Source organism: Nyctereutes procyonoides, unplaced genomic scaffold (assembly GCF_905146905.1).
Source record: "Nyctereutes procyonoides isolate TBG_1078 unplaced genomic scaffold, NYPRO_anot_genome, whole genome shotgun sequence".
In the NCBI taxonomy this organism is placed as follows: Eukaryota; Metazoa; Chordata; class Mammalia; order Carnivora; family Canidae; genus Nyctereutes; species Nyctereutes procyonoides.
The window spans coordinates 15,835,386-15,859,974 of record NW_026575046.1 but is presented as its reverse complement, the minus strand read 5'-3'; the positions used below and the strand labels follow the sequence as shown (position 1 = coordinate 15,859,974).

The window sequence follows — 24,589 nt, the reverse complement described above, 5'->3', positions numbered from 1 at the left end:
AGCAGAGTTTCTCAACCTTGCACCCAGAACCTTGCTGCATTCAGAAAAACTCTAAATAAAGAAACAGGAAATTCAGATACGGAAAGGAAATGTAAATGAGGCACTGCCTTTTCTTGGCTTGGGGACGAACAGGGGAGAACTGGTGGTGGTGGTGGTGGGACTCCATGTGGAAGGCTGCTTGCTGGTGGGAGTTTAAAATCCTTGGAAGGCAATTTGGCAAGAACAACCCAGAGCTTCAGAACAGAGCCTCATCCTTGACTCAGCAATTCCACTTTTAAGAATCCACCCTTAGAAATGCACTCCATTTGTCTCTGTCCATGACAGGGTTGTTTATAAAAGGAAAAAAACTGTAAAGACTCTGAAAGTCCACTAAAAGGAGACCAAGTGAAGAAATTATTATTAAATCAATATAAATTATTCCACCTCTGTATTATGGAATATCACACAGCCACTGAAAATGATGTGATGTAGCTACTAAAAATGGGATTATCTGGGGGAGAAAAAAGCAGCATATTAAAAAGTATTTCATGCACTATGGCCCACTTTTAAAAGCACTTTTTTTTTAAAATAAAGTTTTTATTTATTTATTCATGAGAGACATACAGAGGCAGAGATACAGGCAGAGGGAGAAGCAGGCTCCCTGAGGGGAGCTTGATGCGGGACTTGATCCCAGGACCCCTGGATCACACCCTGGGCCGAAGGCAGATGCTCACCACTGAGCCACCCAGGCGTCCCTTTAAAAGCACTTTTATGCAGGAAAAAGACCAGCAGGACGTTACTGAGATTACTGATGATTTTATTTTCTTGGTGCTTTCCCATAATATGTATTTTTAAGAATGACTATAGAATACCACAATCAGATTTAAAATAGTGTTCAAAGGGAAAAAATATAAATATTGCATGTATGGTAGAGCAGGAAGAGAGATGCACTGTTCCTTTCACAGATGTCTAAAGAGAATATTCCCCTCTGAGAAGATGCAGGCATCCAGGCTCAAGCCCAGGCAAAGGACTGAACACGCTGGCCACTCTGAAGAACCTAGCTCCTCTTCTCCGTAGCCTGATAAACACATCTCGTCCTAGAGAGGCAGTTTCCAAATACTACTTAAATTCTAAGAAGACACACTCTGAAAATGTGTGGCTCAAATCTTTCAAAGTATAATAAAAACTATAAAAACAAAATACTCTTATGAGTCAACACCAAGGCCCGAAGACACAGCTGAGGCGTGCTGCTAGCTTAATGAGGCTCTGGGGAGCCCACAGCCTGAGATCGCATGGGGAAGCCGTTACAAAACCAAACCAAACCAAGCCATTGGCAAACACTGACCTCTGCCAATCACGATTCTGCCAATAAGACAATTAAAACAAAGCATAACTGAACACTGAGGCTCTTAACTGTCACACATGACCCCTAGCTTCAAACCCCGTGTTCAACCAAACTGCCTCACTGTCCTCGTAGACTCAACAAACAAAGAGCTATAGATACGAACTTATAAGCAGAGTTTGTAACAGGGTTTTTCAACCTTGGCACTACTGACATTTTGGATCAGATTATCGTTTTGTGTTATTCTGCTGTCCGGGGCATTGCTTACCAGCATTCCTGGCTTCTGCCCACTAGATGCCAGTAGCACCCCCGCGGCCGTGGCAGCCAAAAATGTCTGCAGACCCCCCCCCCCCCCCTCCCTGCCAATGTCCACTGGCAGGAAAACTGCCTCTGATTGAGAATCACTGCTCAACCCTAATCAAACACTGCATTCAACTATTTTATTTTATCTCTAACAATTTAGCTGATTAAAAAAAGTTCTCTTTAAAAATAAATTGGAATAAATAAATAGATAAATAGATAGATAGATAGGTAGGTGGTTTAGGGCAGCCTGGGTGGCTCAGTGGTTTGGCGCCACCTTCAGCCCAGGGTGTGATCCCGGGGTCCAGGACGGAGTCCCACATCGGGTTCCCTGTAAGGAACCTGCTACTCCCTCTGCCTGTGTCTCTGTCCCACACCCACATCCCCCGCCCTCTCTCTCTCTGTTTCTCATGAATAAATAAAATCTAAATGGATAGATAGATAGATAGATAGATAGACAGACAGACAGATAGATAGATTTAAAGTATAAAGGTTTCCACCTCCAGATTCTGGACTCAGGTCTTGATGCTACCTCACCAGCTTTCTACCTTTACCTAACCTTTCTGATCCGCTGCTACCTCATCTGAACAATGGGGCTAAGAACATGAACTGGATTAAATGAGACGAGTGATGCAGGGCAGGACTTAGGGGCTCTTCAATAAATCAGACCTACTATTGGCGTGGTTGCCACAGAGGGCCCAGTGCCTGGACAGGCTCACCTGATCTCTGGAGATTCTTTCGATAGCCGCTGAGATTCAGCTGGGTGATGGTCTCTGACACATGCGCCACAGCCACCTGCACGTGCTTTTCAGTGAAGTCATAACACCAGGAGAGGTTCAGCTCATCCAATCTGCAGGCCAGAGGAGAAAGAAGAAAGTATGAAACCATGACACAGGGATGAATCCTAGCAGCACTGTCTCAAGCTGCAGGGAGAACACAAAGCCACAGGTTCCTTACCATCTCATGCAGAGAACCCCTGCTTCTCTCAGCAACTACCTTTGCTCACCTGAGCTGCCTTTTCCCCTCCTGACACACTCTCCTGCCCTGGTTTGCCCCAGAGAGTTGCCAGGGGATCTGAGCCAAAGTCTTAGTGAGTGATGCCCCCTTCTGGAAATGGAGGGAACACTCTCCTCTCCTCCTGATGGCTCAAACCTCATTACAAGACTCAATGGGGCAGTTCTAGCCTGTTTTCTTTCTGAGCCACCCAGGTTGTTGGCAAACAACCACAGAGACTGAACAGTCATTCAAGATGCTTTAAAAATTTGATGGGTTAGGGGCACCGGGTGGCTCAGTGGTTGAGCATCTGCCTTTGGCTCAGGTTGTCATCCTGGGGTCCTGCTTCTCCCTGTGCCTATGTCTCTGCCTTTCTCCTATGAATAAATAAATAAAATCTTGAAAAAAATTTGATGGGTTATACCAGGGATTCCCAATAAAGAGACACTGACATTGCAAAAGGCCACTTATATGGCTTCTGTTGACTGAGCAAATGAAGAATTCAAATATCTAACCATTAAGCCCCACACCTCATTCCTGACATTGCTGAATAAACGTAGGGTTATACATGTTACCTCATGGATCACATTCTTATCCAAAGGTAACCTACTTTCAGCAAGTCATTAAAGAGACGCAGGTACAACACTATAGCAGAAAGATCAAGGGATATTAAAAAGGGCGCGCGTGCGCGCGCGCACACACACACACACGCAGTATTCTGTGAGCCACATCCTCCTCTCACTTAGTAACATCTGTAACTGTAGCCTGTACTTATATACTGACATCATTACATGATATAAAGATGTTTTTAATGGAGTCACTCAAATTTATTGTATTTGTATAAGTTAGGTCTATAGATACTATAGGGGAAAAAGTCTGTATAGTCAGGTATAAACAGATTAATTTCAAATATACTGTTGATAAACACATTACTAAGTTTTCCTTATTTTTATAATAAAGAAAAGGGGGGGGATCACTACCTAAGTATCCTCTGCAAACAGTTTGAACAGAAAGTTTAAAGGGTAAAGGACACTGCATTACCACCAAGAGCTCAGAGTTAGGAATAGCTCAAGAAATAGATCCAATTCCTCACTCATGTGGGGGACAGTTGTGGATTTGCAAAAACAGTTCTATAATCAAGTCTCAAATCTTTCCCACCTGGAACAGCTGCTCAGCAAGGTCTTCAGGGCAGACTCAGAGAATCCAGAACACCCAGAAAGATTTAGTCGCACTAAATTTGAGTTTTGTGCAAGATTACTGGAAAAAGAGAAAAATGTCAGAGGAAGACACGGTTGTTCAATTCCTAAGCATTCTGAGGAAAGCAGGCTAGAGGAGTAGGTAGGTAAGCCCACAGCCTGCGAACCACAGGTGAGTTTCAGTTCATGTTTCACTCTCTGTATGGCACCAAGTGGGATGCTTTGCCTCAGTTTACTCATCTGTGCAATGGCAGAATCAGTACCTTCTTGGTAGGGTTGTTAAGATTAAATTATATACTGTGATAAAGAGCTCAGCATAGTGCCTGGCACAGAGTTAAGCACACAAGCAACACCTAGCAATGTAGTTTTTAAATTAAAAAAGAGTGCTGGAATAAACATTCTTTTTCTTTCACCCATAATTAGAATTAACTTCTAGGCACACTTCTACTTGTCAAGTCTCCAGGTTCTTCCAATGAAACATCGTTCAAATTTGCCCTCTCCTCTCCATTCCCAAATGCCTGTGTTAGTGGAACTCCGTGATTAAGAGAGTTCTGGAATCCTACTCTATTGCCAAGTTCAACTCCTGGTTTTGTCACCTCCTAACTGTGTGATCTTGGATAAGTTATCTCAGCCTCTTTGTGCCTCAGTTTCCATATCCATAAAAAGGGAACAATAAGAACTTACATCCTGGGTTGCTGTGAGAATTAATGTGATTACCTTTGAAGAACTTAGTATTTGGGACATAGTAAGTGCTCAGTAATGTTGGTAGTTATCATGATGATGATGATGGTTTTTTTTTTTTTTAACATCAGGTTTCATCATTTCTCACCTGAATGAACACAACAGCATCATAACTAGTCTAGTTTTTTCTACATCTGATTAACACTCAAAGGCACCCAGTAAGTACACTTTCTAATTTTCAACCCTGACATTAGTGCTTCCATTCTCAGGACCACTCTCTTTATCATGTTTCCCTCTTCAGAGCCTACCACGGAGTCTGGACCTCTTACAGCATGGCAGGGGCCCATTATGACCCGCTCCACACCTCCTGGCATCTCCTCACTGCACCATATGCTCTAGCAGTTTCTAACTACTTCAGAGTTTAGAACCACACAGGCAGCTTTACCCAGACAGCTTCTTTACCTCATCATGTGGAAATCTCCAACCTGAATATCTTCAATACTCAACTTAAGAGTCACTTCCTATGAGAAGGCTGCCCTCCTTCAATTAATTAGGTCTCTCTGTGGGATACCACATATTCACCAAAGCATGTAACAAACACTGTAATTATGTCTCCCCACGAGAGGCAGGGACCAGGTCTTTATTCATCATCCTTGTATGTCTAGAACGTAGCATAAGGCTTGGCATATAGTTAGCATGCAAACTTGGGTTGCCTGGATGAGTCCTGCAAAGTATGACAGAAGCTGGGGCACCCCACGGTTATGTTCTGAGTCTGTCTGGATATGAACAGAAGGGCACCCCAGTCACATTGAGGAAACAAAGTTAACTGACATAAAAACAACTGCCTTCATCACATGCCCCTGAGAGCCACTTACTTGACAATGGGGTCTGACAGCTGTAGGCCTTCCAGGCTTAGATTCTGCAACTTGGAGCACTGGGACAGAATGCCATGGAGGGTAGACACATCGATTACAGAGTTGGACAGATCCATGTGCTGCACACGGAAAGAGCTGAACAGAGGAGGGAAAAGAGAGGCTCTATGAGGTGGCTCCCACAAGTACCTCCAGATCAAATCCAATCCCCACTCCTCCCCAGATCAGCAGCCAATCATAAACATGACCCTAAATACACATTTCAAATAGTACTATAGTTTTAGTCTTACAATAAATTGCTACTAGGTAACTCCATCCCCTCAATCATTTTAAAATTCAGAAGGATTTCAGGGGGCACCTGGATGGCTCAGTCATTTAAGAGTCTGCCTTCAGCTCAGGTCACAATCTCAGGGTCCTGGGATCAAGCCCTACAACTCCCCCCTCTGCCTCTGCCAACCCCACCTCCCAATGACTTGCACTTCCTCATGCATGTGCCTCTCGTTCTCAAATAAATAAATAAAATTCAGGAGGATCTCTGCCAAGTCAAGATGGTACTGCCGATATGGCCCCACTTAGGAAATTAATTAGTGGGCATCAGGAGAATGAGCTAAATGTAGGTGACAAGAAGATTATGCCTATGAATCCTCTTGGCGAAGGCCAGTGAAAAAATTACTAAAACAGAAAGACAGTGGAAGAGCAAGCTAATATTGAGGTACCTGAAGGAAACGCAGGTGCAGAAGTTTCTAGGTAACTGGACCTAGGAGTTTGAAAGAGAGTGCTGAGCTAGGGGAGAGGATTTGAAAGTTCTGGCACATCTGTGTTTGTATAAGATAGCATGTCCAATGCCTGGGTATGGATCAAGAGAAGGCAGCCAGGGAGCAGGGACAGACCCCAGAATAGCAGAGGAAAGAGCACACATGAAGGGGACCCAGAAGGAACAGCCACAAGAGAAGGATAACCACTAGGGGAAGAGAAGTGCTGCCATATGACCATGGCAGGAAGGGGAAAGACCCAGGATGCATGTTTTGCCCTTAAGTCTGCTGTTTTTAGCTTATTTTTCTGTTCAGTATCTAGTTATTCCACTCCAGCTTGAGATGGCTCTAAACCATATTGCAAAACTATCAGTAACAGGGAAGTAGTTTTTCAAAATATTCCACAAAATAAACAAAAAGAGGGCATTCTTGCTCGGGCTGCAAATTTGTCCACCATAGGATTAGCTACCCAGAGCTACGAAATCTGAGAAGACTCCTCACACTTTGTCTTTATCAGAATGGGCAGTGTGGAAAGACCTAGGCGGGCTGCCTTACATCTGCTGGTGAGTGCTCCACCTGGCTTCTGCCTCAGGGGACTCATGATGCCCTTCCTCTGCAGACCCCACCTGAGAAGCAAAATGTGCATCCCTTACCCCCTGGAAGAGTCCAAGAGTAACCCTGATTTAAAGTGGGAATGGTGTCACTGAAAGCTGTGCCTTGTTTCAACACAAAGACCGCACAGGAAAATATGTAATTAACATTCCACTGCACAGGCTTGTCACAGGCTGTAAGGGTGGTTACAGGGGAAAAAAAAGTTTTGATCTGTTCTTTCTTTCTTTTTTTTAATTTTATTTACTTATTGATGAGAGACACGGGGGGAGGGGGAGAGAGAGGCAGAGACACAGGCAGAGGGAGAAGCAGGCTCCATGCAGGGAGCCGACGTGAGACTCGATCCCAGGTCTCCAGGATCACGCCCTGGGCTAAAGGCAGCACTAAACTGCTGAGCCACTGGGCTTCTCTTTGATCTGTTTCTACCTGAAGACTTAGAAAGTCTTTTCTGGCTTTTCTTTTTTTTTTTTTTTTTTCACCTGAAATGTTCAACCAATGGTTGATCCATAAATGATCGTGGGCAGCGGAAGGCAACTACTCCTCGAGACAGCAACCGGCCAATCACATCTGGGTGCAGGTTTCTACCTGTGAGGTCTAAGGTCTGCCACAGAGACTCGTCAAACCTGGAAAACAGGAAGTCCTCAGTAAGTTGGGGGCACTAGATCCTGGAGGGCCCCACCACTCAACAAGGAAGATACGGTCATTAAATAGCCCTGAACCAAATTCTGAAGGAAGCTTTGGTTTTGAGTTGACTAGACAACTAGCTATGGTATTTTTAAGACACAACTGTGTATTTCTTGCTCTATCACGGATAAGCTTCCACCTTCAGCTATACATGTGTGTACACACACACACACACACACACACACACACACACACACATTTGTATTTCCTTCAGGTGGTTCAATGCTATCATTACAATGTAATGATCTGGAATTACAGAATAAAACTTTAGTGTTCAACACAATTTAATAATTTTGAAAATGATTGCTCAAATCATTGAATTGATTACTGAATAGGTAGGTAGGTTCAAATGGTCTAAATGATCCCACTGGCTGTTTTTATTAAGCATAAATGAGTTACCACAATTACCTAAATACCATGTAAACAGAACAAAAAGGAGGAAAGGTAGCACTACAGCTGACCTTTGCATATGGGTTTGAACTGAGCAGGTTCACTTATATGCAGATTTTTTACAGTACTGTAAATGAACTTTTAACTCCTTATGATTTTTTTTTAAAGATTTATTTACTTATTATGATAGACACACACACACACACAGAGATTGAGATTGGCAGAGACACAGGAGGAGAGAGAAGCAGGCTCCATGCCAGGAGCCTGACGTGGGACTCGATCTTGGGACCCCAGGATCACGCCCTGGGCCAAAGGCAGGCGCCAAACCGCTGAGCCACCCAGGGATCCCTTCCTTATGATTTTCTTAATAACATTTTCTTCTCCCTAACTTACTTTACTATAAAAATAAGAGTATAAAATACATATAACATACAAGATCTGGGTTAATTGCTTATGTTTTGGCTTAGGCTTCCAGGAAACAGTAATCTGTTAGTAGTTAAGTTTTTGGGGAGTCAAAAGTCCTACTAAGTGGATTTTCAACTGAGCAGGTGCCCCCTAATCCAGGCACCAGGTTGTTCAAGGGTCAACTATATACTTCATTAAGAAATAGCACTATCAAATGTCTATTAGGAAGAATGAACCCTACAAAGGAGTTCGGCTATTATACCCTTTAAGCTTGAAAACAAATGTATATACATGCATAGAAATATATGTATATGTATGAACTACTGTGCAAGGAAAAAGGAAAAACATTGCATAGATTTTAGACAGTGTTTGTAAAGCAAAAATGAAGTCCTCAAAGGTATTAAACAGGACAGTAAGGGACCTTTCACAGCCACAGATTAATTCAACTTAACAAAAAAAAGAAAACATAAGATCAAGCACAGAGGGAACATTTTAAATGCCTACGAGAATTTTATTTTTTGATACTGCTTGAAATAAGCAGACAACTGGCAGGGCTTTGAAATAACTCTGCATAAAGAAACGGTCAATGTGTGGTGTGACCTCTATTATCAAGAAGGCAGGGCTTCATAGATGCCGGCTATTATTTGTATGACACCTGAGATGAACATTAACAGACTCTGCGCAAGGAGGACAACTGGCTGAAAGAGAAAATCACTATGGGGTCACTGGGGGCGGGATCAGCGCAACCACCACTCCGTGTGTGCATACCTCCCCAGGGCTCTTCTCAGCAAAGAGCCCACTCCTGCAAATGCCTGCCGTGTCTTATGGCCCACACAGCCCTGAATGGGGAGGGGAAGGAGCTCTTGCCCTCTCAGTGAGAGCCCTAGATACATGGAGGGAGACGAGAAACACATGCCTGTAAGCAAAAAGGATGGCTCGTGGTGGGCTGGAAGATGACAAGTGGTACAGAGGGAAAAAAGTTCAAAATGAAAAACAAAGTCTTCCCCCCAACCCCATCCCTGCTAGCCTGTTACTGCCTTCCAGCACACCGAGACGTTGCATATGCAGCTCTCACTGTGCAAACCTGAAAGCGGTGCCCCCAACCTGCCATGTGCTGCACGCTTCCATGAGCCAGCCAGCATCTTCCTATTTCACCCTTAAACTGTCCTGTCTGGAAGGTACTATGATCTTCACGGTATATACGGGTGGATGGAGGCTCAGAAGTGTCAAGTACGTCCCCAGGTCATATAGAGCATTAAGTGGCAGAGAATGGTTCACAATGGGCTCAGATACTGGGGCCTGCCTATGCTCCCCACCGTGCTCCCTGCCCCGACCCCATGTGTGAGGACTGGTGTGAAGAGTGGCCAGGCCTTTATGCAGCCCTGTGGCCCCCCACTTCTAGTGCTCCATTGCCTGGTCCAGAGTCAGCATCCAATAAGCACAGAAATACAGAAAAAAGAAGTTGGCAGAGGTGGGTAAGTTTACACCTCCAGGGGCCTCCTCCCTTCCACCTGAAATGACGACCTTGATGGTTAATAAAAATACGAAGACACCTAGTCTGCCCTGTGCTACTACATTTTTCTCGGTGTTTAGTTTCACTAGGCCCACATGAATACATACATAACCTTCCCCTTCTCCCACGCAAATGCCAAAAGAGGGCAGCCCGGGTGGCTCAGCGGTTTAGTGCCGCCTTCTGCCCAGGGTGTGATCCTGGAGACCCGGGATCCAGTTGCACGTCGGGCTCCCTGCATGGAGCCTGCTTCTCCCTCTGCCTGTGTCTCTCATGAATAAATAAACAAAATCTTAAAAAAAAAAACAAAAACCAAAAATGCCAAGAGAGGTGAAAAATACTTACGCTAGGTGATACCACCTCTTACAAACACTGGAGACCTTCAGGAGTTCAGGGAGGCACAGACAGGAAAAGATTCCTAAGAGCAGCTCATCTGGAAGTGAGTCCCAGGAAACACCTTTAAGGGAGGGAAAACATAAATGTGTTTTCTCATCGTCGTTCTTTTACCCGATCAAGTCTACTGAGTCTTTTCACGCACGTCAAGGATACACAATATTAGAAGGGGAATGTAACACTAATCGAATGACTCATCCCACCATTGTTTTTCTGTTCATCTGCGGTCAGCACAGCAGTTTCCCAGCAAAGGAGAAGAGACAAAACCAAGAACACTCTTCCAATCGTTTTTGCCTTCAGCACCAGCCGACCACCCTTAGGCAGACACTATGTTAACGGGTGGTCCAGAGCAAGTCCCCATCCCCTCAAGTAGCATACATACAACAGTGTCTAAGGCAGGATGCCTCTGGTGGCTGGGAAATGTCTCATTTCTCTCAGAAGTGGATTGGGGGTGATTTACCCTGTAGTGACCTTATCTAAAAGGCAAATTCTCCTTTTTCTTTCAGATTTCAGATTTAAGCACTCAAGTCAATTGGCCTGGCCAAACAAGTGCAATACCCAATGGGAGCTTTCATGTACCTCTCTACTTACTATGCTGCCAGGAGGCACTTTGGGTGTTGGGGGGGAGGTGGGAGAGCAAGAGATCAGACAAAGCACTTTAGCTTCGTGGAGCTTACAGTCTAGTGACAGGAAATGATCACATATAAAAAAAAAAAACAAGTAAATTATGTGATACATAAAAACTGAATAGTGCCATGCAGAAAAACTGAGCAGGGTAAAGGAGAGGATAGGAAGTAAGGGGGCCAGTGTTCCAAATCTCAACACAGCAGTCAAGGAAGGCCTTACTGAGAGTGATCTCCAAGCAAAGGCTTGAGAAAGTGAGGGAGCCAGCCCTGTGAGTACCCGCAGTGTGTTCTAGATACAGGGAACAGCATGTCTGTTTTGAGGAACAGCAAGGTCAGTGTAGAAAAAAGAGTGAGCAGGAGGTGACAGAAGATGAGGTAGAGAAGCAAGAGGGGCCGGGTCACGCAGGACCTTGTAAATCATGATGAGGACTTCGGCTTTGACTCTGAATGTCACGCGGAACCACTAGAGGGTTCTGAGCATAGAAAGTTCTAAAAGTACTGTTCGGGCTGCTGTGTTAAAAATAAAAAACTGGTAGGGGAAAAAAGGTAGATACAATTAAGATCAGTTTTTTTTTGTCTTACAAAAGCAATTTCCAAATAGAATTCTCACATATGAACATACACAGAATAACCCACAAGAGCAGGATAATAGGATGATGGCCCTAGGATAAGAAGAGTAAGTACTTAGACTAGTTCAGTAACTCACCTTCCCACCCTCTGCCCCCAATTGCACTTATACAACAAGCCTAATGCTAGCCTCTCCCCTCTGTGATGGTTCACTTTACGTGTCAACCTCACTGGGTCGAGGGGTACCCTGAGATCTGTCTCGACACTATTCTAGGTGTGTCTGGGTTACTGCAGAAGATGAACGTGTGTCTGTCCACTGAGAAATGCAAACTCCCTTCTCCAAGGCCTGATGGGAACTAAAGGCAGATGAAGGGAGAATTGGCTTTTTCCCTGCCTTTGAGCTGGGACGTGGATCTCCTCCTGCCTTCAGAACTGGACTGGTACTTAACCGTCTGCTCTCCTGGTTCCCAGGCCTTTGGACTGTGGACCTTGGGACTTTTCAGCTTCCATAACTATGTGAGCCAATTCCTTGGAATAAGTCTCCCTATGTCTCCTACGTCTCTGGGGAACCCTGGTTATAACACACTGTCCCTTCCCAGCTAAAAGCTTGAGTCAGTATTCGCTGCACAGGTACACTGAACCAGGCTCTGTGGAGAACATGATGGAGAAAAGCCTTGAGGAGGGTGAAAAACATAGCACTTGCTGCCTCTGGGTGGTACTCTTGGCAATCTTTCTAAAAGAATCATGCCCTTCCCTCAATCAGAACCTTTCAGGAGTGCTCCCCAAACATGCAGCCTGAAGTCCAAAGTACTTGGCATGAAATTCAAAGCTTCCATGGCAGGGCCCCCACTCATTTTTCTAAGTTCATTATCTAGAAATATGTTCCAGCCATTTGGACCTACTTGTAATTCTCCGAATGAGTCATTCTGTGCCACATCTCAATGGCCCTGTACACACTGTGCCTGCCTCTCACTGCTATTAATTTAAAATCAAGTTGCTGTTAAAGCCCCAGTGCCTATGGAAGGCTTCCCATGACATCACCAAGAGTAGGTCACCTTTCTTTAAACCACAGTTGTATTATCGACTTACTCATCTGTTTAGCCTCTGCCCTTGCTGGGGCCCTGAGTTCTTGAGAACAAAAATATGATTTTTCTATTAATAATCTTTGTATTTCCAGGAACTAGCACAATGTCTGATACGTTCATCCATGCATGTTTTTATTGAACATGTAGTATATGCAGGTGTCTGTTCTACAAAGATGAATAAGGGATGGCCAGCTCAGAGTCAGAGACACAAACAGGACATTTCAGTAAAGTATCATAATGGGCTGCAAGAGGGTTCATGGTGCGGTGTTGTGCAGGGTACGATGGTAGAGCAGTGATCAGGGAAGCCTTCCTGGAAGAAATGACCTCTATTGAAAAATGAGGAGATACACAGCTGCTCAATGAATGCCCTACTCTCTGGAGGACAAAATGAATCACTGTAGCCCTGAAACCAGGGGTAAACAGGTGAAGGCAGATCCCCCATGCTGACCCTGGACCAGGAGCTGGGGAGGCAGCCAGAGATGACCCTGAACCCTGAACCATGTCAGTGTGGCAACAACCCTCCATCACCACAACAAGGCTCCTCCAAGGTCAGCGTGGAGGACGGAGGTTCTCAAACAGGGCTCTTGCCCTGCTTCCCAAACTGGGAAAAAGTTGATAGATATGCTTTTCTTGAGTTTTCCTTCCATTAATTCTTAACTCCCTGACCTCTGCTGCCTCTTGCCCCTGTAGATCAGATTTTAGCATTTGATTTGGCAAAAGATGACACAGTTATTTTGAGTCTAGTATGCTGAGACTGCACTACGATCCATAAGCCCATCGGGACACCAGGTGCTTGGCCTCTCCCAGTGAGAACTGCGGGAAACAGCCACAGCTTCTATGGGAATGTCCTGCGGGTGCCCCAAGGCTGTGAAGCTTGGGCAAGTCACCCAATTCCTCGGACTCGGTTTCTTCATCTGCAGAGAATGGGAATAAAGGGATTTATTTTGCCAAGTTTTTCCCTGTGAAGACTAAACAATGTTAAGGGAAGGGACCAAGCAGCAGAGTCAAACTTCCCTTCTCCTTCTTGACTCTATTTCTCTCCTCTCTTTAAATCTGCGCCTTCGCCTTTTGTGAGGATCTCTTCTTTTCAGTGCTGCTTGGAATCTTCACCTCTCTGAAAACACACTAGGTTTTAACAGGGTTGGGACAAGGGCTATGTGGTGTGACTTCCCAAGAGCCCCAAAGAGCACTCTATCTAAGTTTAGGATCTCCAGGAGCAGATCCAGAGGACTTGAATTCAAATAGTTTATTGGGTAAGTAATCCCAGGAAGTATGGGAGAGTGAAGAGACATGGAAGGGAAGGAAGCTGACTTGGGGTATTTGAATAAGCAGGTTATCACCATGGCCAAGTGGAGTTCAAGTCTGCTGGGGACTCCAGGAGACGCCACAGCACCTGCCCCAGAGCTGTCCCAGCTAAGGGCACGGGTGGTGGGGTATTAACCCACCAACAACTGTCAGTCACTGGGTGAGGACATCAGGGAGCAGGGCAGGAATGTTTACTCCCCACATGCCTGCCCAGAGAGAGGTGTCAGGCAGTCCCATCTGCATACAGGGGAAAGCCTTCAGTATTTTTTTTTAAAGATTTTTTTATTTATTCATGAGAGACAGAGAGAGAGAGAGAGAGAGAGAGAGAGAGAGACTCAGAGACACAGGCAGAGGGAGAAACAGGCTCCATGAAGGGAGCCCGATGTGGGACTCGATCCTGGGTCCTCAGGATCAGGCCCTGGGCTGAAGGCAGCACTAAACCGCTGAGCCACCCGGGCTGCCTAAGTCTTCGGTATTTAAAAGAGTGCTCAGTTTCAAGGGACTATGGACAGGGGGGGCATGTGTCCACTCAAAATGGTGGGAAAAGAAATTAGGGACGCTTGTAGTGAAGGGCAGGGCTGGAGAAATGAATTAACTCACCTTGGGCTTATTTTGTTGGGTACACATAAGGCATCAGAATCAATGAGAACAAGGGGATCTCTGGGTGCTCAGTGCTTTGGCGTCTGCCTTTGGTCCAGGGCCTGATCCTGGAGACCTGGGATCGAGTCCCTCGTCAGGCTCCCTGCATGGAGCCTGCTTCTCCCTCTGCCTGTGTCTCTGCCTCTCTCTCTCTCTCTCTCTGTCTCTCATGAATAAATGAATAAAATCTTAAAAAAAAGAAAAGAAAGAAACAAACAAACAAACAATGAGAACAAGATGAGCTAGGTAATGAAAATGCTAGGAGGAAAACTAGTCCCAGCGATGAAGGCAGAGGTTTGCAGAAGACACCGAAGCCAGGCACCGAACCCACGCCAGTAAGGTAACACGAGAATGAGGAGCGCCTTGTATTGCGACTTCCATCTTCATCCGTCCCAACTCCTACTCGTTCATCCTTCGGATCTCAGCTTAAATGTCACCCCCTCAGAGGAGTTTTCCCCGACCACTGCAGCCCCCAGATCCAGATCTGCATACCCAGCACACAGCACAATACCCGGCCCATAGGCATCAATATAGGGCTAGATCTAGTATACCTTTTACTTTCCCTTCATGCAATCTGCCAATGTGCTAATTTTGTATTTGTGTGACTGGTCAACCTTTGCTAACCTATAACTCTTACACACCCAGCCCCTAGGGGAGAGCCTGGCAACGAGTATCAGAAAATGCTCAACTGATATTTCACAAAGGAATGACTGACACCCAAGAGAAGAATGCTGGCTTTATTCTATAGACAGTCAAGACTGCTGCCTCTTTGAACCAGCCAGCTTCCTCATTTGCAGAATGATAAGGCTGGCCTAGGGCTCCGCTTCAACACACATTCCTGGGTGCCTAATTAATGCGCTAGTGCTGGGAGCTGGGTGTAAGCCACAGTCCCTGCCCAGCAGCCTCACCTGGAAACAAACTAATAAACAAATATATAACCTAACATTTAAAAACTGCCATTTGGGGATCCCTGGGTGGCTTAGCGGTTAAACGCCTGCCTTCGGCCCAGGGCGTGATCCTGGAGTCCCGGGACTGAGTCCCACGTCGGGCTCTCTGTGTGGAGCCTGCTTCTCCCTCTGCCTGTGTCTCTGCCTCTCTCTTTTTCTCTCTCTCATGAATAAATAAATAAAATCTTTAAAAAAAATTAAAAAAAAAATAAAAACTGCCATTTACTGAAAACCCTAAAAAGTCTCAAGCATTTATTCAAGCACACTGACTCTACATGCAGCAACCCTGTATAATCAGCAGGATCCCATTTCACCGATGAGGAAACTGGTCTCACCAAGCTGGTATCAACTATCAGGTGGCAGAGCCAGGAGGCAAAGTTGGGGCTGCTCTATGAGCACGCCAAAGCCCCACGCGCCAGAGGTGCAGGTACAAAGATGCAAGAGTGGATGTCTGAAGGCTGGCCCGGTAGCGGAGGGCACTGTACCCGCAAGGCAATGACATGGCACCGTTGGGTGTCCAGGGCGTGAGGCTGAAGACCAAAGCCCAGGGCACAAAGGTCATGTCCCCGGGGGTCAGTACAGAGTAGTCTGACGTGGGGGAGGGGCTTCAGAAGGAAATGCGACTGTGACAAAAGAGACAAAAGAGACAAGGTCTCACAACCAGTAAGCGGCAGGGTGGGGACTCAACCCTAGGTCTGACTCCAAAGATGCCCTTCCGACCCCAGGAGGCTCTAACATTCTACGCTCTCCCCTGTTCTGAGTACCTGACGTTCCCCAAGGTCAGGGAAGGTAAGAACTACACCTGGCTTGCTCCAGAAAAAGAACTCAAATTAGGGCGAGGGAGGGCAGGCAGGGAGAGAGAGAGTAAAACAACGACGCTGAGAGCCATCCAGGAGGCTGGGTACCAACGGCGGAGACAATGCCTGGCCTCAGCTGGCAGCCAAGTGCCCGGGGCTCCCTCAGTGGACCAGAGGACACTGACTGGCAGGGCCTGAGCCTGAGATTGGCTGCTGTCCAAGCAGATGGAGCAGAAATCTGTCTTCCAGCTCCAGTGGCTGGCATCCAGGCTTATGATATGCTTAATCTAATTTTACTTGCCATATTTAATTCTCAAAACATCAACCATCTGTTTCCTGGATTCCTGACTACTCTGTGGTCTGGTCTGTTTGCCTGAGTGGATGGGAGGGTCCAGGGCCGTCTTTCCTCCACTCACCTCTTCTAAACTCTCCAAGGCTGCACACCGGCCCCTCACAGCAAAGGAAACAATTATTCAAGCCCACAGCAGCTGCTCTTCAACTACATGAAGGCAGTTAAACAGTCTTTGGGGCCGTGAACAGGGTGAACACTGGCCAGATTCACAAACCTGCTAGTCGTCATCCTTGGCCACTGTCACTTCCACTTCTCCCCTCACGTGCAATCCCAGCTGTCCACGTCTGTAACCTCACTGCTGCCTAGGCCTCAAACTCCTCTGGGGAGAGTGGCTTAGTGGAGAGTTTTCTATGCGGGAGATCTTTGCGATCTAGGGACTCATCTTACTTATTTACTGCTTGGAACATCACCTACACTCAGATTCAAGTTAAAATTCCAAATCTTAATCATAAGCAAAACTCCTTGACTCTTAAAACTGCTCCTCTTCTTAATCATGGATAAACAAATCATGCATGAAGAATAAGCAGGCACTGGTGCTCACACTTACTGTTTTTCATGCTGAAGGGTGGGGGGCTCTGTTGGCTCATGCTAGCTTGTTTCAAGTATTAACAATCTATGCTTCCTTTCTGGGAAACCACGAACGTTCTGCTTTGCTGGGATGAGTTTTCCTTCCTCTGCCCACAAATCATAAAAACACTAGACCATACTAACTTGGTATTTTTGGGTTTTGTTTTGGCTAAGTGGGCAAAACTTTTAAAAAAGCAAACCACAGCAAGACAAAAACAGAGTCCTCAATGGACCCCTTCAGTCTTTGTGTAAGAGACTTGCTCAACCCTGAAATGTGGGAACAGCAGTAGAGAAACCATGGAAATTGGATTTAGAGAATAAGGTATAATACACATGCTCTATATGAGATCAGAGAGCAAGGTCTTTTGTCTGATATGGTCACTGCCATATTCCTAATCTCTACAATGCTCAATAAACACTTGTTGAATGAATAAATGAAAGGAAGCTACAGGACAGAGAAAAGACGCCTCAAAGGGCCCCATAAATATGGCTTTTACAGAGCTGAGCTTTGGGAGCTACAGGCTAAGATTCACTGGTGAGTCATGAAATCAATTTAGTTTGAGCAGCACTGTTTGATAAGAATGGAATGGAACAGGATAGGAAGTATCTTAGGGGAAATATAGTTTTGTGAAATTTCTGTTACAGGCACACACCCAGGTCTGCAACCTAAAATACATTTATTACTGGTTAAGAAAAAAAAAATTGGAGGAAAAATGTTTGCCTGGGGATGTTAAAAAGCAGATTCTCAGGCTCAAGACAGGACTTCTTAAATCAGAATCTCAGGAATTTTGCACTTTGAACAAATTCCTCTGGGGTATCAGTAGACACTATACTTTAAGACTCTCGAGTCTGAGAACCACTGCAGGATCTGGAATGTCAAGCAGTGTAACAGCCAAGGAAAAGCTAATCAACAAATTAGTTCAGTAGTGTTTTCATGGCCATCCTGTTTGTGGGGGGTGGGAAGAAAAGGGACCAGGACAGGCATATAATGATCAGAAATAGAATGCAATTGTCCTCTTTGTGTCTATTATTAACCTCACTAATGGGCCACTTACTTCCAACTCCTTGCATACACTCACCCCCGAGGGCCCAAAAGACCTGTCCTGATAAGGCTCTGCCACAGTTTTTATCTTCCAAACTGAAAAGATGATGAGGATTTAGTCACCAGATGTGTGTGTCTGGCTTAGGGGCCTGCAGGGAGGCTGCTGAGTGAAGAATCAGGAAAAACTCTCAGCCTAGCGCCACTGTCATCAGATCGCTGCATAAAGCAGGTGTGGCCTTTGCTACCCTAATCCTGGCAGAGCTGTCAGCCACCTGTCCTGACAACTGCAGACAAGACTCCCTGGAATGATGATCCAGATACATGGAGGCCTAGGCTCCTGGAGGCCCACTGGGAATTCTCTGCGCCAGCTGTCCTCATCCTGCATCAGTGAACCCACCTCTTCAGCTCTGCCCCGATGAACCAATCCATACTGTGTATAATTTCATGCACATACTATGTATCCTATTAGCTTCCTTCTCTGCCTCTCTCTTGGGTAGCAACAAACATAAAACTTGTTTCTCTTCCTACTTCAGACACACACACACACACACACACACACACAATCTAGACTCCTTGACTGAACCATTTCCAGATCTTTCTCTTTCCTCAGAGCCTCCACTTTTGCTAAATAGGAGGAGGAAGATTGTCTATGTCCACTGGTAATCACCTTGGAAATCCTTCTGCACCTGGGAAGCCTCACCTGGCTCAATTTGGCAAAAGGGGTTCCCTTCCTCTGGCCTCCTAAGGCACTGATTCCCTTAACTACTCATCGGTTGCCACCATCTTTTGCTGTGGGCCCAACTTGACTCCTAACTTCCTGCAAACCAACAACCATCCCTCCATCTTCTGTAGTGCTTTACCTAAAAAATGATTTTTTTAATTTATACATCTCTCTCTGTGTACAACTATGGAAGGACAGAGGAATCACATTCAACACTGAAAAGCAACCAGCATAAGACAAATTACTTAAAACCTGCCCCTCTTAGCAGAAAGTTTCTTTCACCACATTTGGCTGGTCAAGCAGCAAATGGCTAGTGCTGTACTGCAGATACTAAAAATAACATTAAATTCTTTTTTTTGTTTTTTAAGATTTTATTTATTTATTCATGAGAGACATACAGAGAGAGAGGCAGAGACACAGGCAGAGGGAGAAGCAGGCTCCATGCAGGGAGCCCAATGTGGGACTCGATCCCGGGTCTCCAGGATCACACCCTGGGCTGAAGGCAGCGCTAAACCGCTGAGCCACCCAGGGATCCCCTAACATTAAGTTCTTTAGAAAAAAAAAAAAAAAAAAACTACACTAACAAGGTCAGGCTAACCGGATTAAAGACAAAAGAAAAAGTGAAGTAGCTTCCCAAATGTGTGTCAGAAATTTTGTTGACCAAATTAACTAGGTTTATTTATTGTGTGTTATGAGCACACAGCATACTAAGAGCTTCAAGTGCATTTTTTCACTTAATCTTCACACCAACCCATGAAGTGGGTATTATTATTCCATTTCACAAAAGAAACGAAGACACAGAGAGTTCATATAACTTCCCATGGCTGGTAAACAGCATAATTAGGATGTAACGTCAGATCCGTCTGACTTCACCACAATCCTTTATTGCCTAATTAATTCACCCCCTCTCCTGATGTAGATTTCCAGATCATAACCTGCCGGTTCTCTTTTCCAGTGAAAAAGTCAAAACCCAGAAACAATAGATTTTTTTTTTTTTTTTAAAGCAAAGCAACCAACCAACCCTTCTTCAAAGAAAGTCTGGTGGGAGAACTGAGGAATATACTTATTACCGTGGCTCTGCAAGACTTCATCTTAATTTCTTTTAATCTGCCTCTTATTCTTCCCCTATCACCCACCCAATTCCTGTTTAGGGTCTGATCGCCTCCTCTACAGACGACTTCAAAAGCCTCCTGATTCCGTCAACTCTAATGTCAGAATCCATCCAGATTCTGAGCATATTTAAGAAATATGCTCAGACCTTTTAACAAATCTCTAAGCTTCTATGCGTGACCCCCCTGTAGTTTAATCCATACACACATCAGTGTGTCCTTTTAAAAGGTGACATCACAACTCTGCTCAACACCACCTCTAGCCCTATCTCCCACTGCTCTCCCTTTTGCTCAGTCTGCATATGGCTTCCTTCTTCCTTGAGCAAACATGACATGTTTTTGCACCAGGGTCTTTGCACTGCCTTTGCCCTCTGCTTAGAGCCCTCTTCTCCAAGATATTTGCGTGGCACATTCCTCACACCTCCTGTATGCTTTTGCTTAAAAAGCTTGTGTCTAAGTGAGGCTATCCCTTAATATCTCTTAGTGAGGTTTAAAGTTGTAAACCATCTTCCAACCCCAGGACTTCCAATCTCTCTTGGCTTGTTCTCTACTTGTTTTTGGCCACAGTATTTATCACCTTCTAACATATTATACACCACATTTATTATGTTTATTGCATCCCCCCTCTCAAACAGAAGCTTCATGAGAGCAGGAATGTTTAGGTTTTGTTCCCTGCCTTATCCCCAACACATAGAACGATGCCTCCCACATAGCATGTGCTCAGCAAATATTTGCTGGATTAATGTTTTAAATGACTTACTGGCAAGAAAAACTGATAACCCTAAGTCATTGCACTGTGTTTACCCTATGGCTTTTGTACTCTTCGGATTCTGATCCACTCTGGGAGACACTCAATAACATGTCTGAGAAGCCTGGGGAAATGATATGGTGAGTTCTACATCTGAGTCAGTTCACTCTAGCTCTGGGGATGGATCAGGGGAGGATAAGACTGGAATTATGAGTTCATGCCAATATTCAGGCAAGAGATAATGAGAGTATGAAAAACATCTAGGAGACAAGAGGGAAACATTCAATGATTGGTTGGGGGCTGGAAGATGGTGGGAAGGGACTGGCCCTCAGGTTTCTGGCTGGGTGACTGAACAGATAATGTGGGCAGTAATGGAGACAGACCAAACCAGAAAAATCCCACTTGGGAGGTCCGAGGGATATAAGGCCCTACTCCTAGTTTAACATTCATGTTAGTAGTCCTTTGACAAATAACTAAAGCAATTATGGCAACAAACTCAACCGAAGCTACAGAGCAACAGAATATAAATAACAACAAAAATCCTACAAGATCATTGCTTATGTTCCCATTTAACAATGGCACTGAGCTGGCCTTTGAACACGCAGATTCCCTTCAAAGAGAAGGAGGCAGGAAGATCTTCTGGGTTAAAACTTCACATGGGTTAAAAGTCAATTGTGCACCTGGAAAATATATACCTACCAAGATTCCTGTAGATTTCAGTGACAAAGGGTTGTCCCATTGCTTTGGAAATCGACTTCAGAAGTAGGCAATTTTAAAAGCGTGCCATCCTAAAGATCGCTTAACAAAGATTAGCAATAAATAGTTCAGTCCACTTCTCAAGTGACCGACAGTTTTACCCTCATACCTTACCTGGAAAGCTGTCTCGATTTAGCTTAGGCCTGCGGACTATGACAAAGTCCTTGTCATTCCCCTTGCTTTTCAGCCGTTTTCGGGGCGGGCTCTGAGGGTGGCCCAGATTTGAGAGCAGTTCCTGGGGGATATTCTCACTGTCCACCTCCTCCTTCTCCAGAGCAGAGACCCCCATGCCTGACAGCAGTTCAGAAGTCTTACTAGAATCCCATCCCCACGTGAAGCTGGTGGTAACGTTGCTACTCTGGTCTGGAATCTCCTGGAGGTGTTTCCTGCAGAAATGCACAACAGCCCCGGTTTCTTTCAAAAACACACCCGTAAATAATTCCAAGATAGGCCTACATGAAACTCTAAGTTATGCAATGCAGAAAACTTTAAGAATTGCATTTTTTTTAAGTGCCGGCGGCGAGTTTCCAAGAAGGAAAAAAGAAAATAACCGAACAGATCAAAAAGGCTTTTTGATTTACGATCACGGAGAAGGCCTCAAGAATGTCTTAAAGTGGAGGGAACAGACAAGCGGGAGAGCAACCGTACACCGGCAGGAAAGCTCAATAAGGGAAGGCGAAAACCGCACGCTGATCACCGCACTAAAGCATCCAGCCACCCACACTTTCCCAGAGAAGGGGCTGAGCAACGATTCAATTACAACATTCACAACAACATTAGCAAGTGGCAATATTCGCGGCCTAAAAGAATTGAGGCGGTTCATTCACTCTCAGCCCCCTTTTGCAACCGGTTTACCTATGCATGGCGTCCACAGCTTCTGGAGTTTTAAACGCGTGCATTAACTGCAGAACTGCACGCCTCCGGGATTCCCGCTTTGGCGCGCGGCGGCTCGAGGCGTGCAGCTCCGACCCCCCGCAGCGAGACCCGCGAACTCTAGCAACGTTCCATCCTCGCCGCGCGCGCAAGGGCTCTTCTACTCGCCCTCCTCCGCCGCCGCCGCCGCCGCCGCCGCCGCCGTCGGCCGCCGCGCTGCCTGCCGGGAACTGTAGTTTCCGTCTTGCCTCGTAGTCCCGCAGGCTCTGCGCGACGTCCTTCCTCGGCTTACTTTACCCGCCTCGGAGATACCCACAAGCCCCCGCGCCCGCGAGGCGGGGCCGTCCACGCGGTAGGCGGGGAAGCGGAAGTGGGCGGCGCTCCGGCTGCCTGGGAAATGTCAGCCGCCTGACTGGGGACGCATTTGCCTTACCCCGGAGCCTGCAGGCCTTTCTAGTGGTCGTCACCGCCGTCGCCCCGGATCGCCGGTCTCAGGTCCGGGACGGTTGTGGCGGACGCGGGGTTCCCGGTCCTTGTGCGGACGCTGTCTGGCCTGATGGGGAGGGCGTGAGCCCTGTGGGGTCTGCGGTCTGAGGCCGGGCGCTGGCGGAGATCGAGAGGACCTCGGAGACCCCGAGCCGCCGCCGCCGCCGCCGCCGCCGCCGCCGCCACCGCGGGCCTTCGTTCCCGGCCACCGAGTGGAGGCGGCAGCCCGGCCCGCCGGCCAGGTGAGACGATGAGGGCCGCGGGGGTCCCCCTTGCTGCCGCCCCCCCGCCCCCCCCCCCCCCCGCCGCCGCCGCCGCCGCCGCCGCGGCGAAGCTGCTTCCTCCATCTGGGAGATAGTGACCCTTAGCACTGCGGGTCACCAGGTGCCTGTTCCATAGGCACTACGGCTTCCAGGTTCCTCCCGAGAACACGCTTGACGTGAGGGGCCAGATTACGCTTATGCAAGCGTTTTGTAAACTAGAGCGCGGTTGGAAGGAGAGGCGGTGGTTTAATTTTAGGGGAGCAGGAGAACACGGCGGTGGCCACGGTGTGCGGCGGGACAGCCCCCTGGCAGCCCAGACGAGCTTCGGAAATGCCAGCACCGGGACAGCTGAGGGGACGGTCGGTAGGTCTGTGAAGGGCTGTGGAGCGCCCCTGGGCTGCTCGCGCTCCGCCGACGACGTCCGGCGGCGTCGCCGTCTGAAAGGCGAGCTGCTGCGAGCGTGTCCCCGCCCGGGAGAGTTTGGGGGCGGCCGGAGCAGGGAGTGTGCCGCATTCCAGGTCGGATGACCGTGCGAAATCCAAAACGGTGACCCCTGGAGAACAGTGGAAGGGAGAGGGGAATAAATTCCAACCTTCAATTAAAAAAAAAAAAAAAGAAAAAAAAGAAAGAAAAATGGAGAGGATTGATCAAGTTCAGAAGTAAGCAGACCCCTCTGCTAAGTCATCACAAAAATAGAGTATTGCTTGAGCGTGCAGTACGACATACCTTCAAAAACCAGTGTGAAAAATAATAATGATAAAAAAATAAACAACCAGTGTGACAGACCATTAAAAATGATTCCCTTTATGCTAGAATTAAACCTCTCTTGCCCAGGTATGTGCTGGTTTCAGGCTCGGTGCTTGGCTTGAAAAGTGACCCCATCTCGATTAAGCTATTCACGAACCTTTAGTTGTTTGTTTTGTTTTTGTTTTTTTTTTTCTTGAAAATAAATGGAATTGATGAACAGAAGGGATATGCTCACACACTGACTTTCATTTAAACGAAGTGGAAGTAGGCTGAATGTTCACGATTCATTGAACTGATGTCATGGAAAAGATTTTTAAATGCAATATTCTGATTTTTTTTTTTTTTTTTACATAAAGTTACTTTGATGTTACTTTGGCTAAGAAGAAAGCAGTTGCCTTGGTTTGAAATATACATCCCTTCCCTTAAAATTGTAACTCATTAGAGAACATAATTATATATATATATGTGTATATCTATATATATATATATACACACACACACATATATATATAAAGGCATAAGGATGGAAGGTTATGTATATGCTAATGGAGAAGAAAAACAAGGAAAAAATATTTTAAATGCCACGATGAGAATTAACAAAGTTTTTAAATGTAAAGTAGATCTTATAGTTAGGAAGATCTAATGGGATGATTTTACATTTAAAGATGAGAAATAGGGACGCCTGGGTGGCTCCGTGGTTGAGCTATGCAGGGATCGACGCCCACATTGGGCGCCCTGTATGGAGCCTGCTTTTCCCTCTACCTATGTCTCTGCCTCTCAAAAAAGATGAGAAATATCCTGATAGCAGGATTGGTTTTTTTTTAAAGATTTTATTTATTTATTCATGGGAGAC

General features: G+C 46.0%; 2 protein-coding genes across 3 annotated transcripts in view; one reads left to right on the top strand and one right to left on the bottom strand.

Annotated features, from left to right (window-relative positions):
• SKP2 (S-phase kinase associated protein 2) overlaps positions 1-22,478 on the bottom strand; it is a 33,159-nt gene extending 10,681 nt beyond the window's left edge. Inside the window, exons 1-7 of the mRNA XM_055325683.1 lie at positions 22,223-22,478; positions 21,482-21,753; positions 10,059-10,170; positions 7,204-7,347; positions 5,367-5,501; positions 3,773-3,871; positions 2,341-2,471 (exon numbers count right to left, since the gene is read on the bottom strand). Coding sequence (XP_055181658.1) covers positions 2,341-2,471; positions 3,773-3,871; positions 5,367-5,501; positions 7,204-7,347; positions 10,059-10,170; positions 21,482-21,753; positions 22,223-22,266 — 937 coding nt within the window. The 5' untranslated portion in view covers positions 22,267-22,478. The remainder of the gene's footprint in view (positions 1-2,340; positions 2,472-3,772; positions 3,872-5,366; positions 5,502-7,203; positions 7,348-10,058; positions 10,171-21,481; positions 21,754-22,222) is intronic.
• Positions 22,479-22,621: 143 nt separating this feature from the next.
• Positions 22,622-24,589, top strand: part of LMBRD2 (LMBR1 domain containing 2) — a 41,887-nt gene continuing 39,919 nt past the window's right edge. For both annotated transcript variants that reach the window (XM_055325352.1, XM_055325351.1), the window contains exon 1: positions 22,622-22,968. The gene's annotated coding sequence lies outside the window, so the exon portion shown is untranslated. The remainder of the gene's footprint in view (positions 22,969-24,589) is intronic.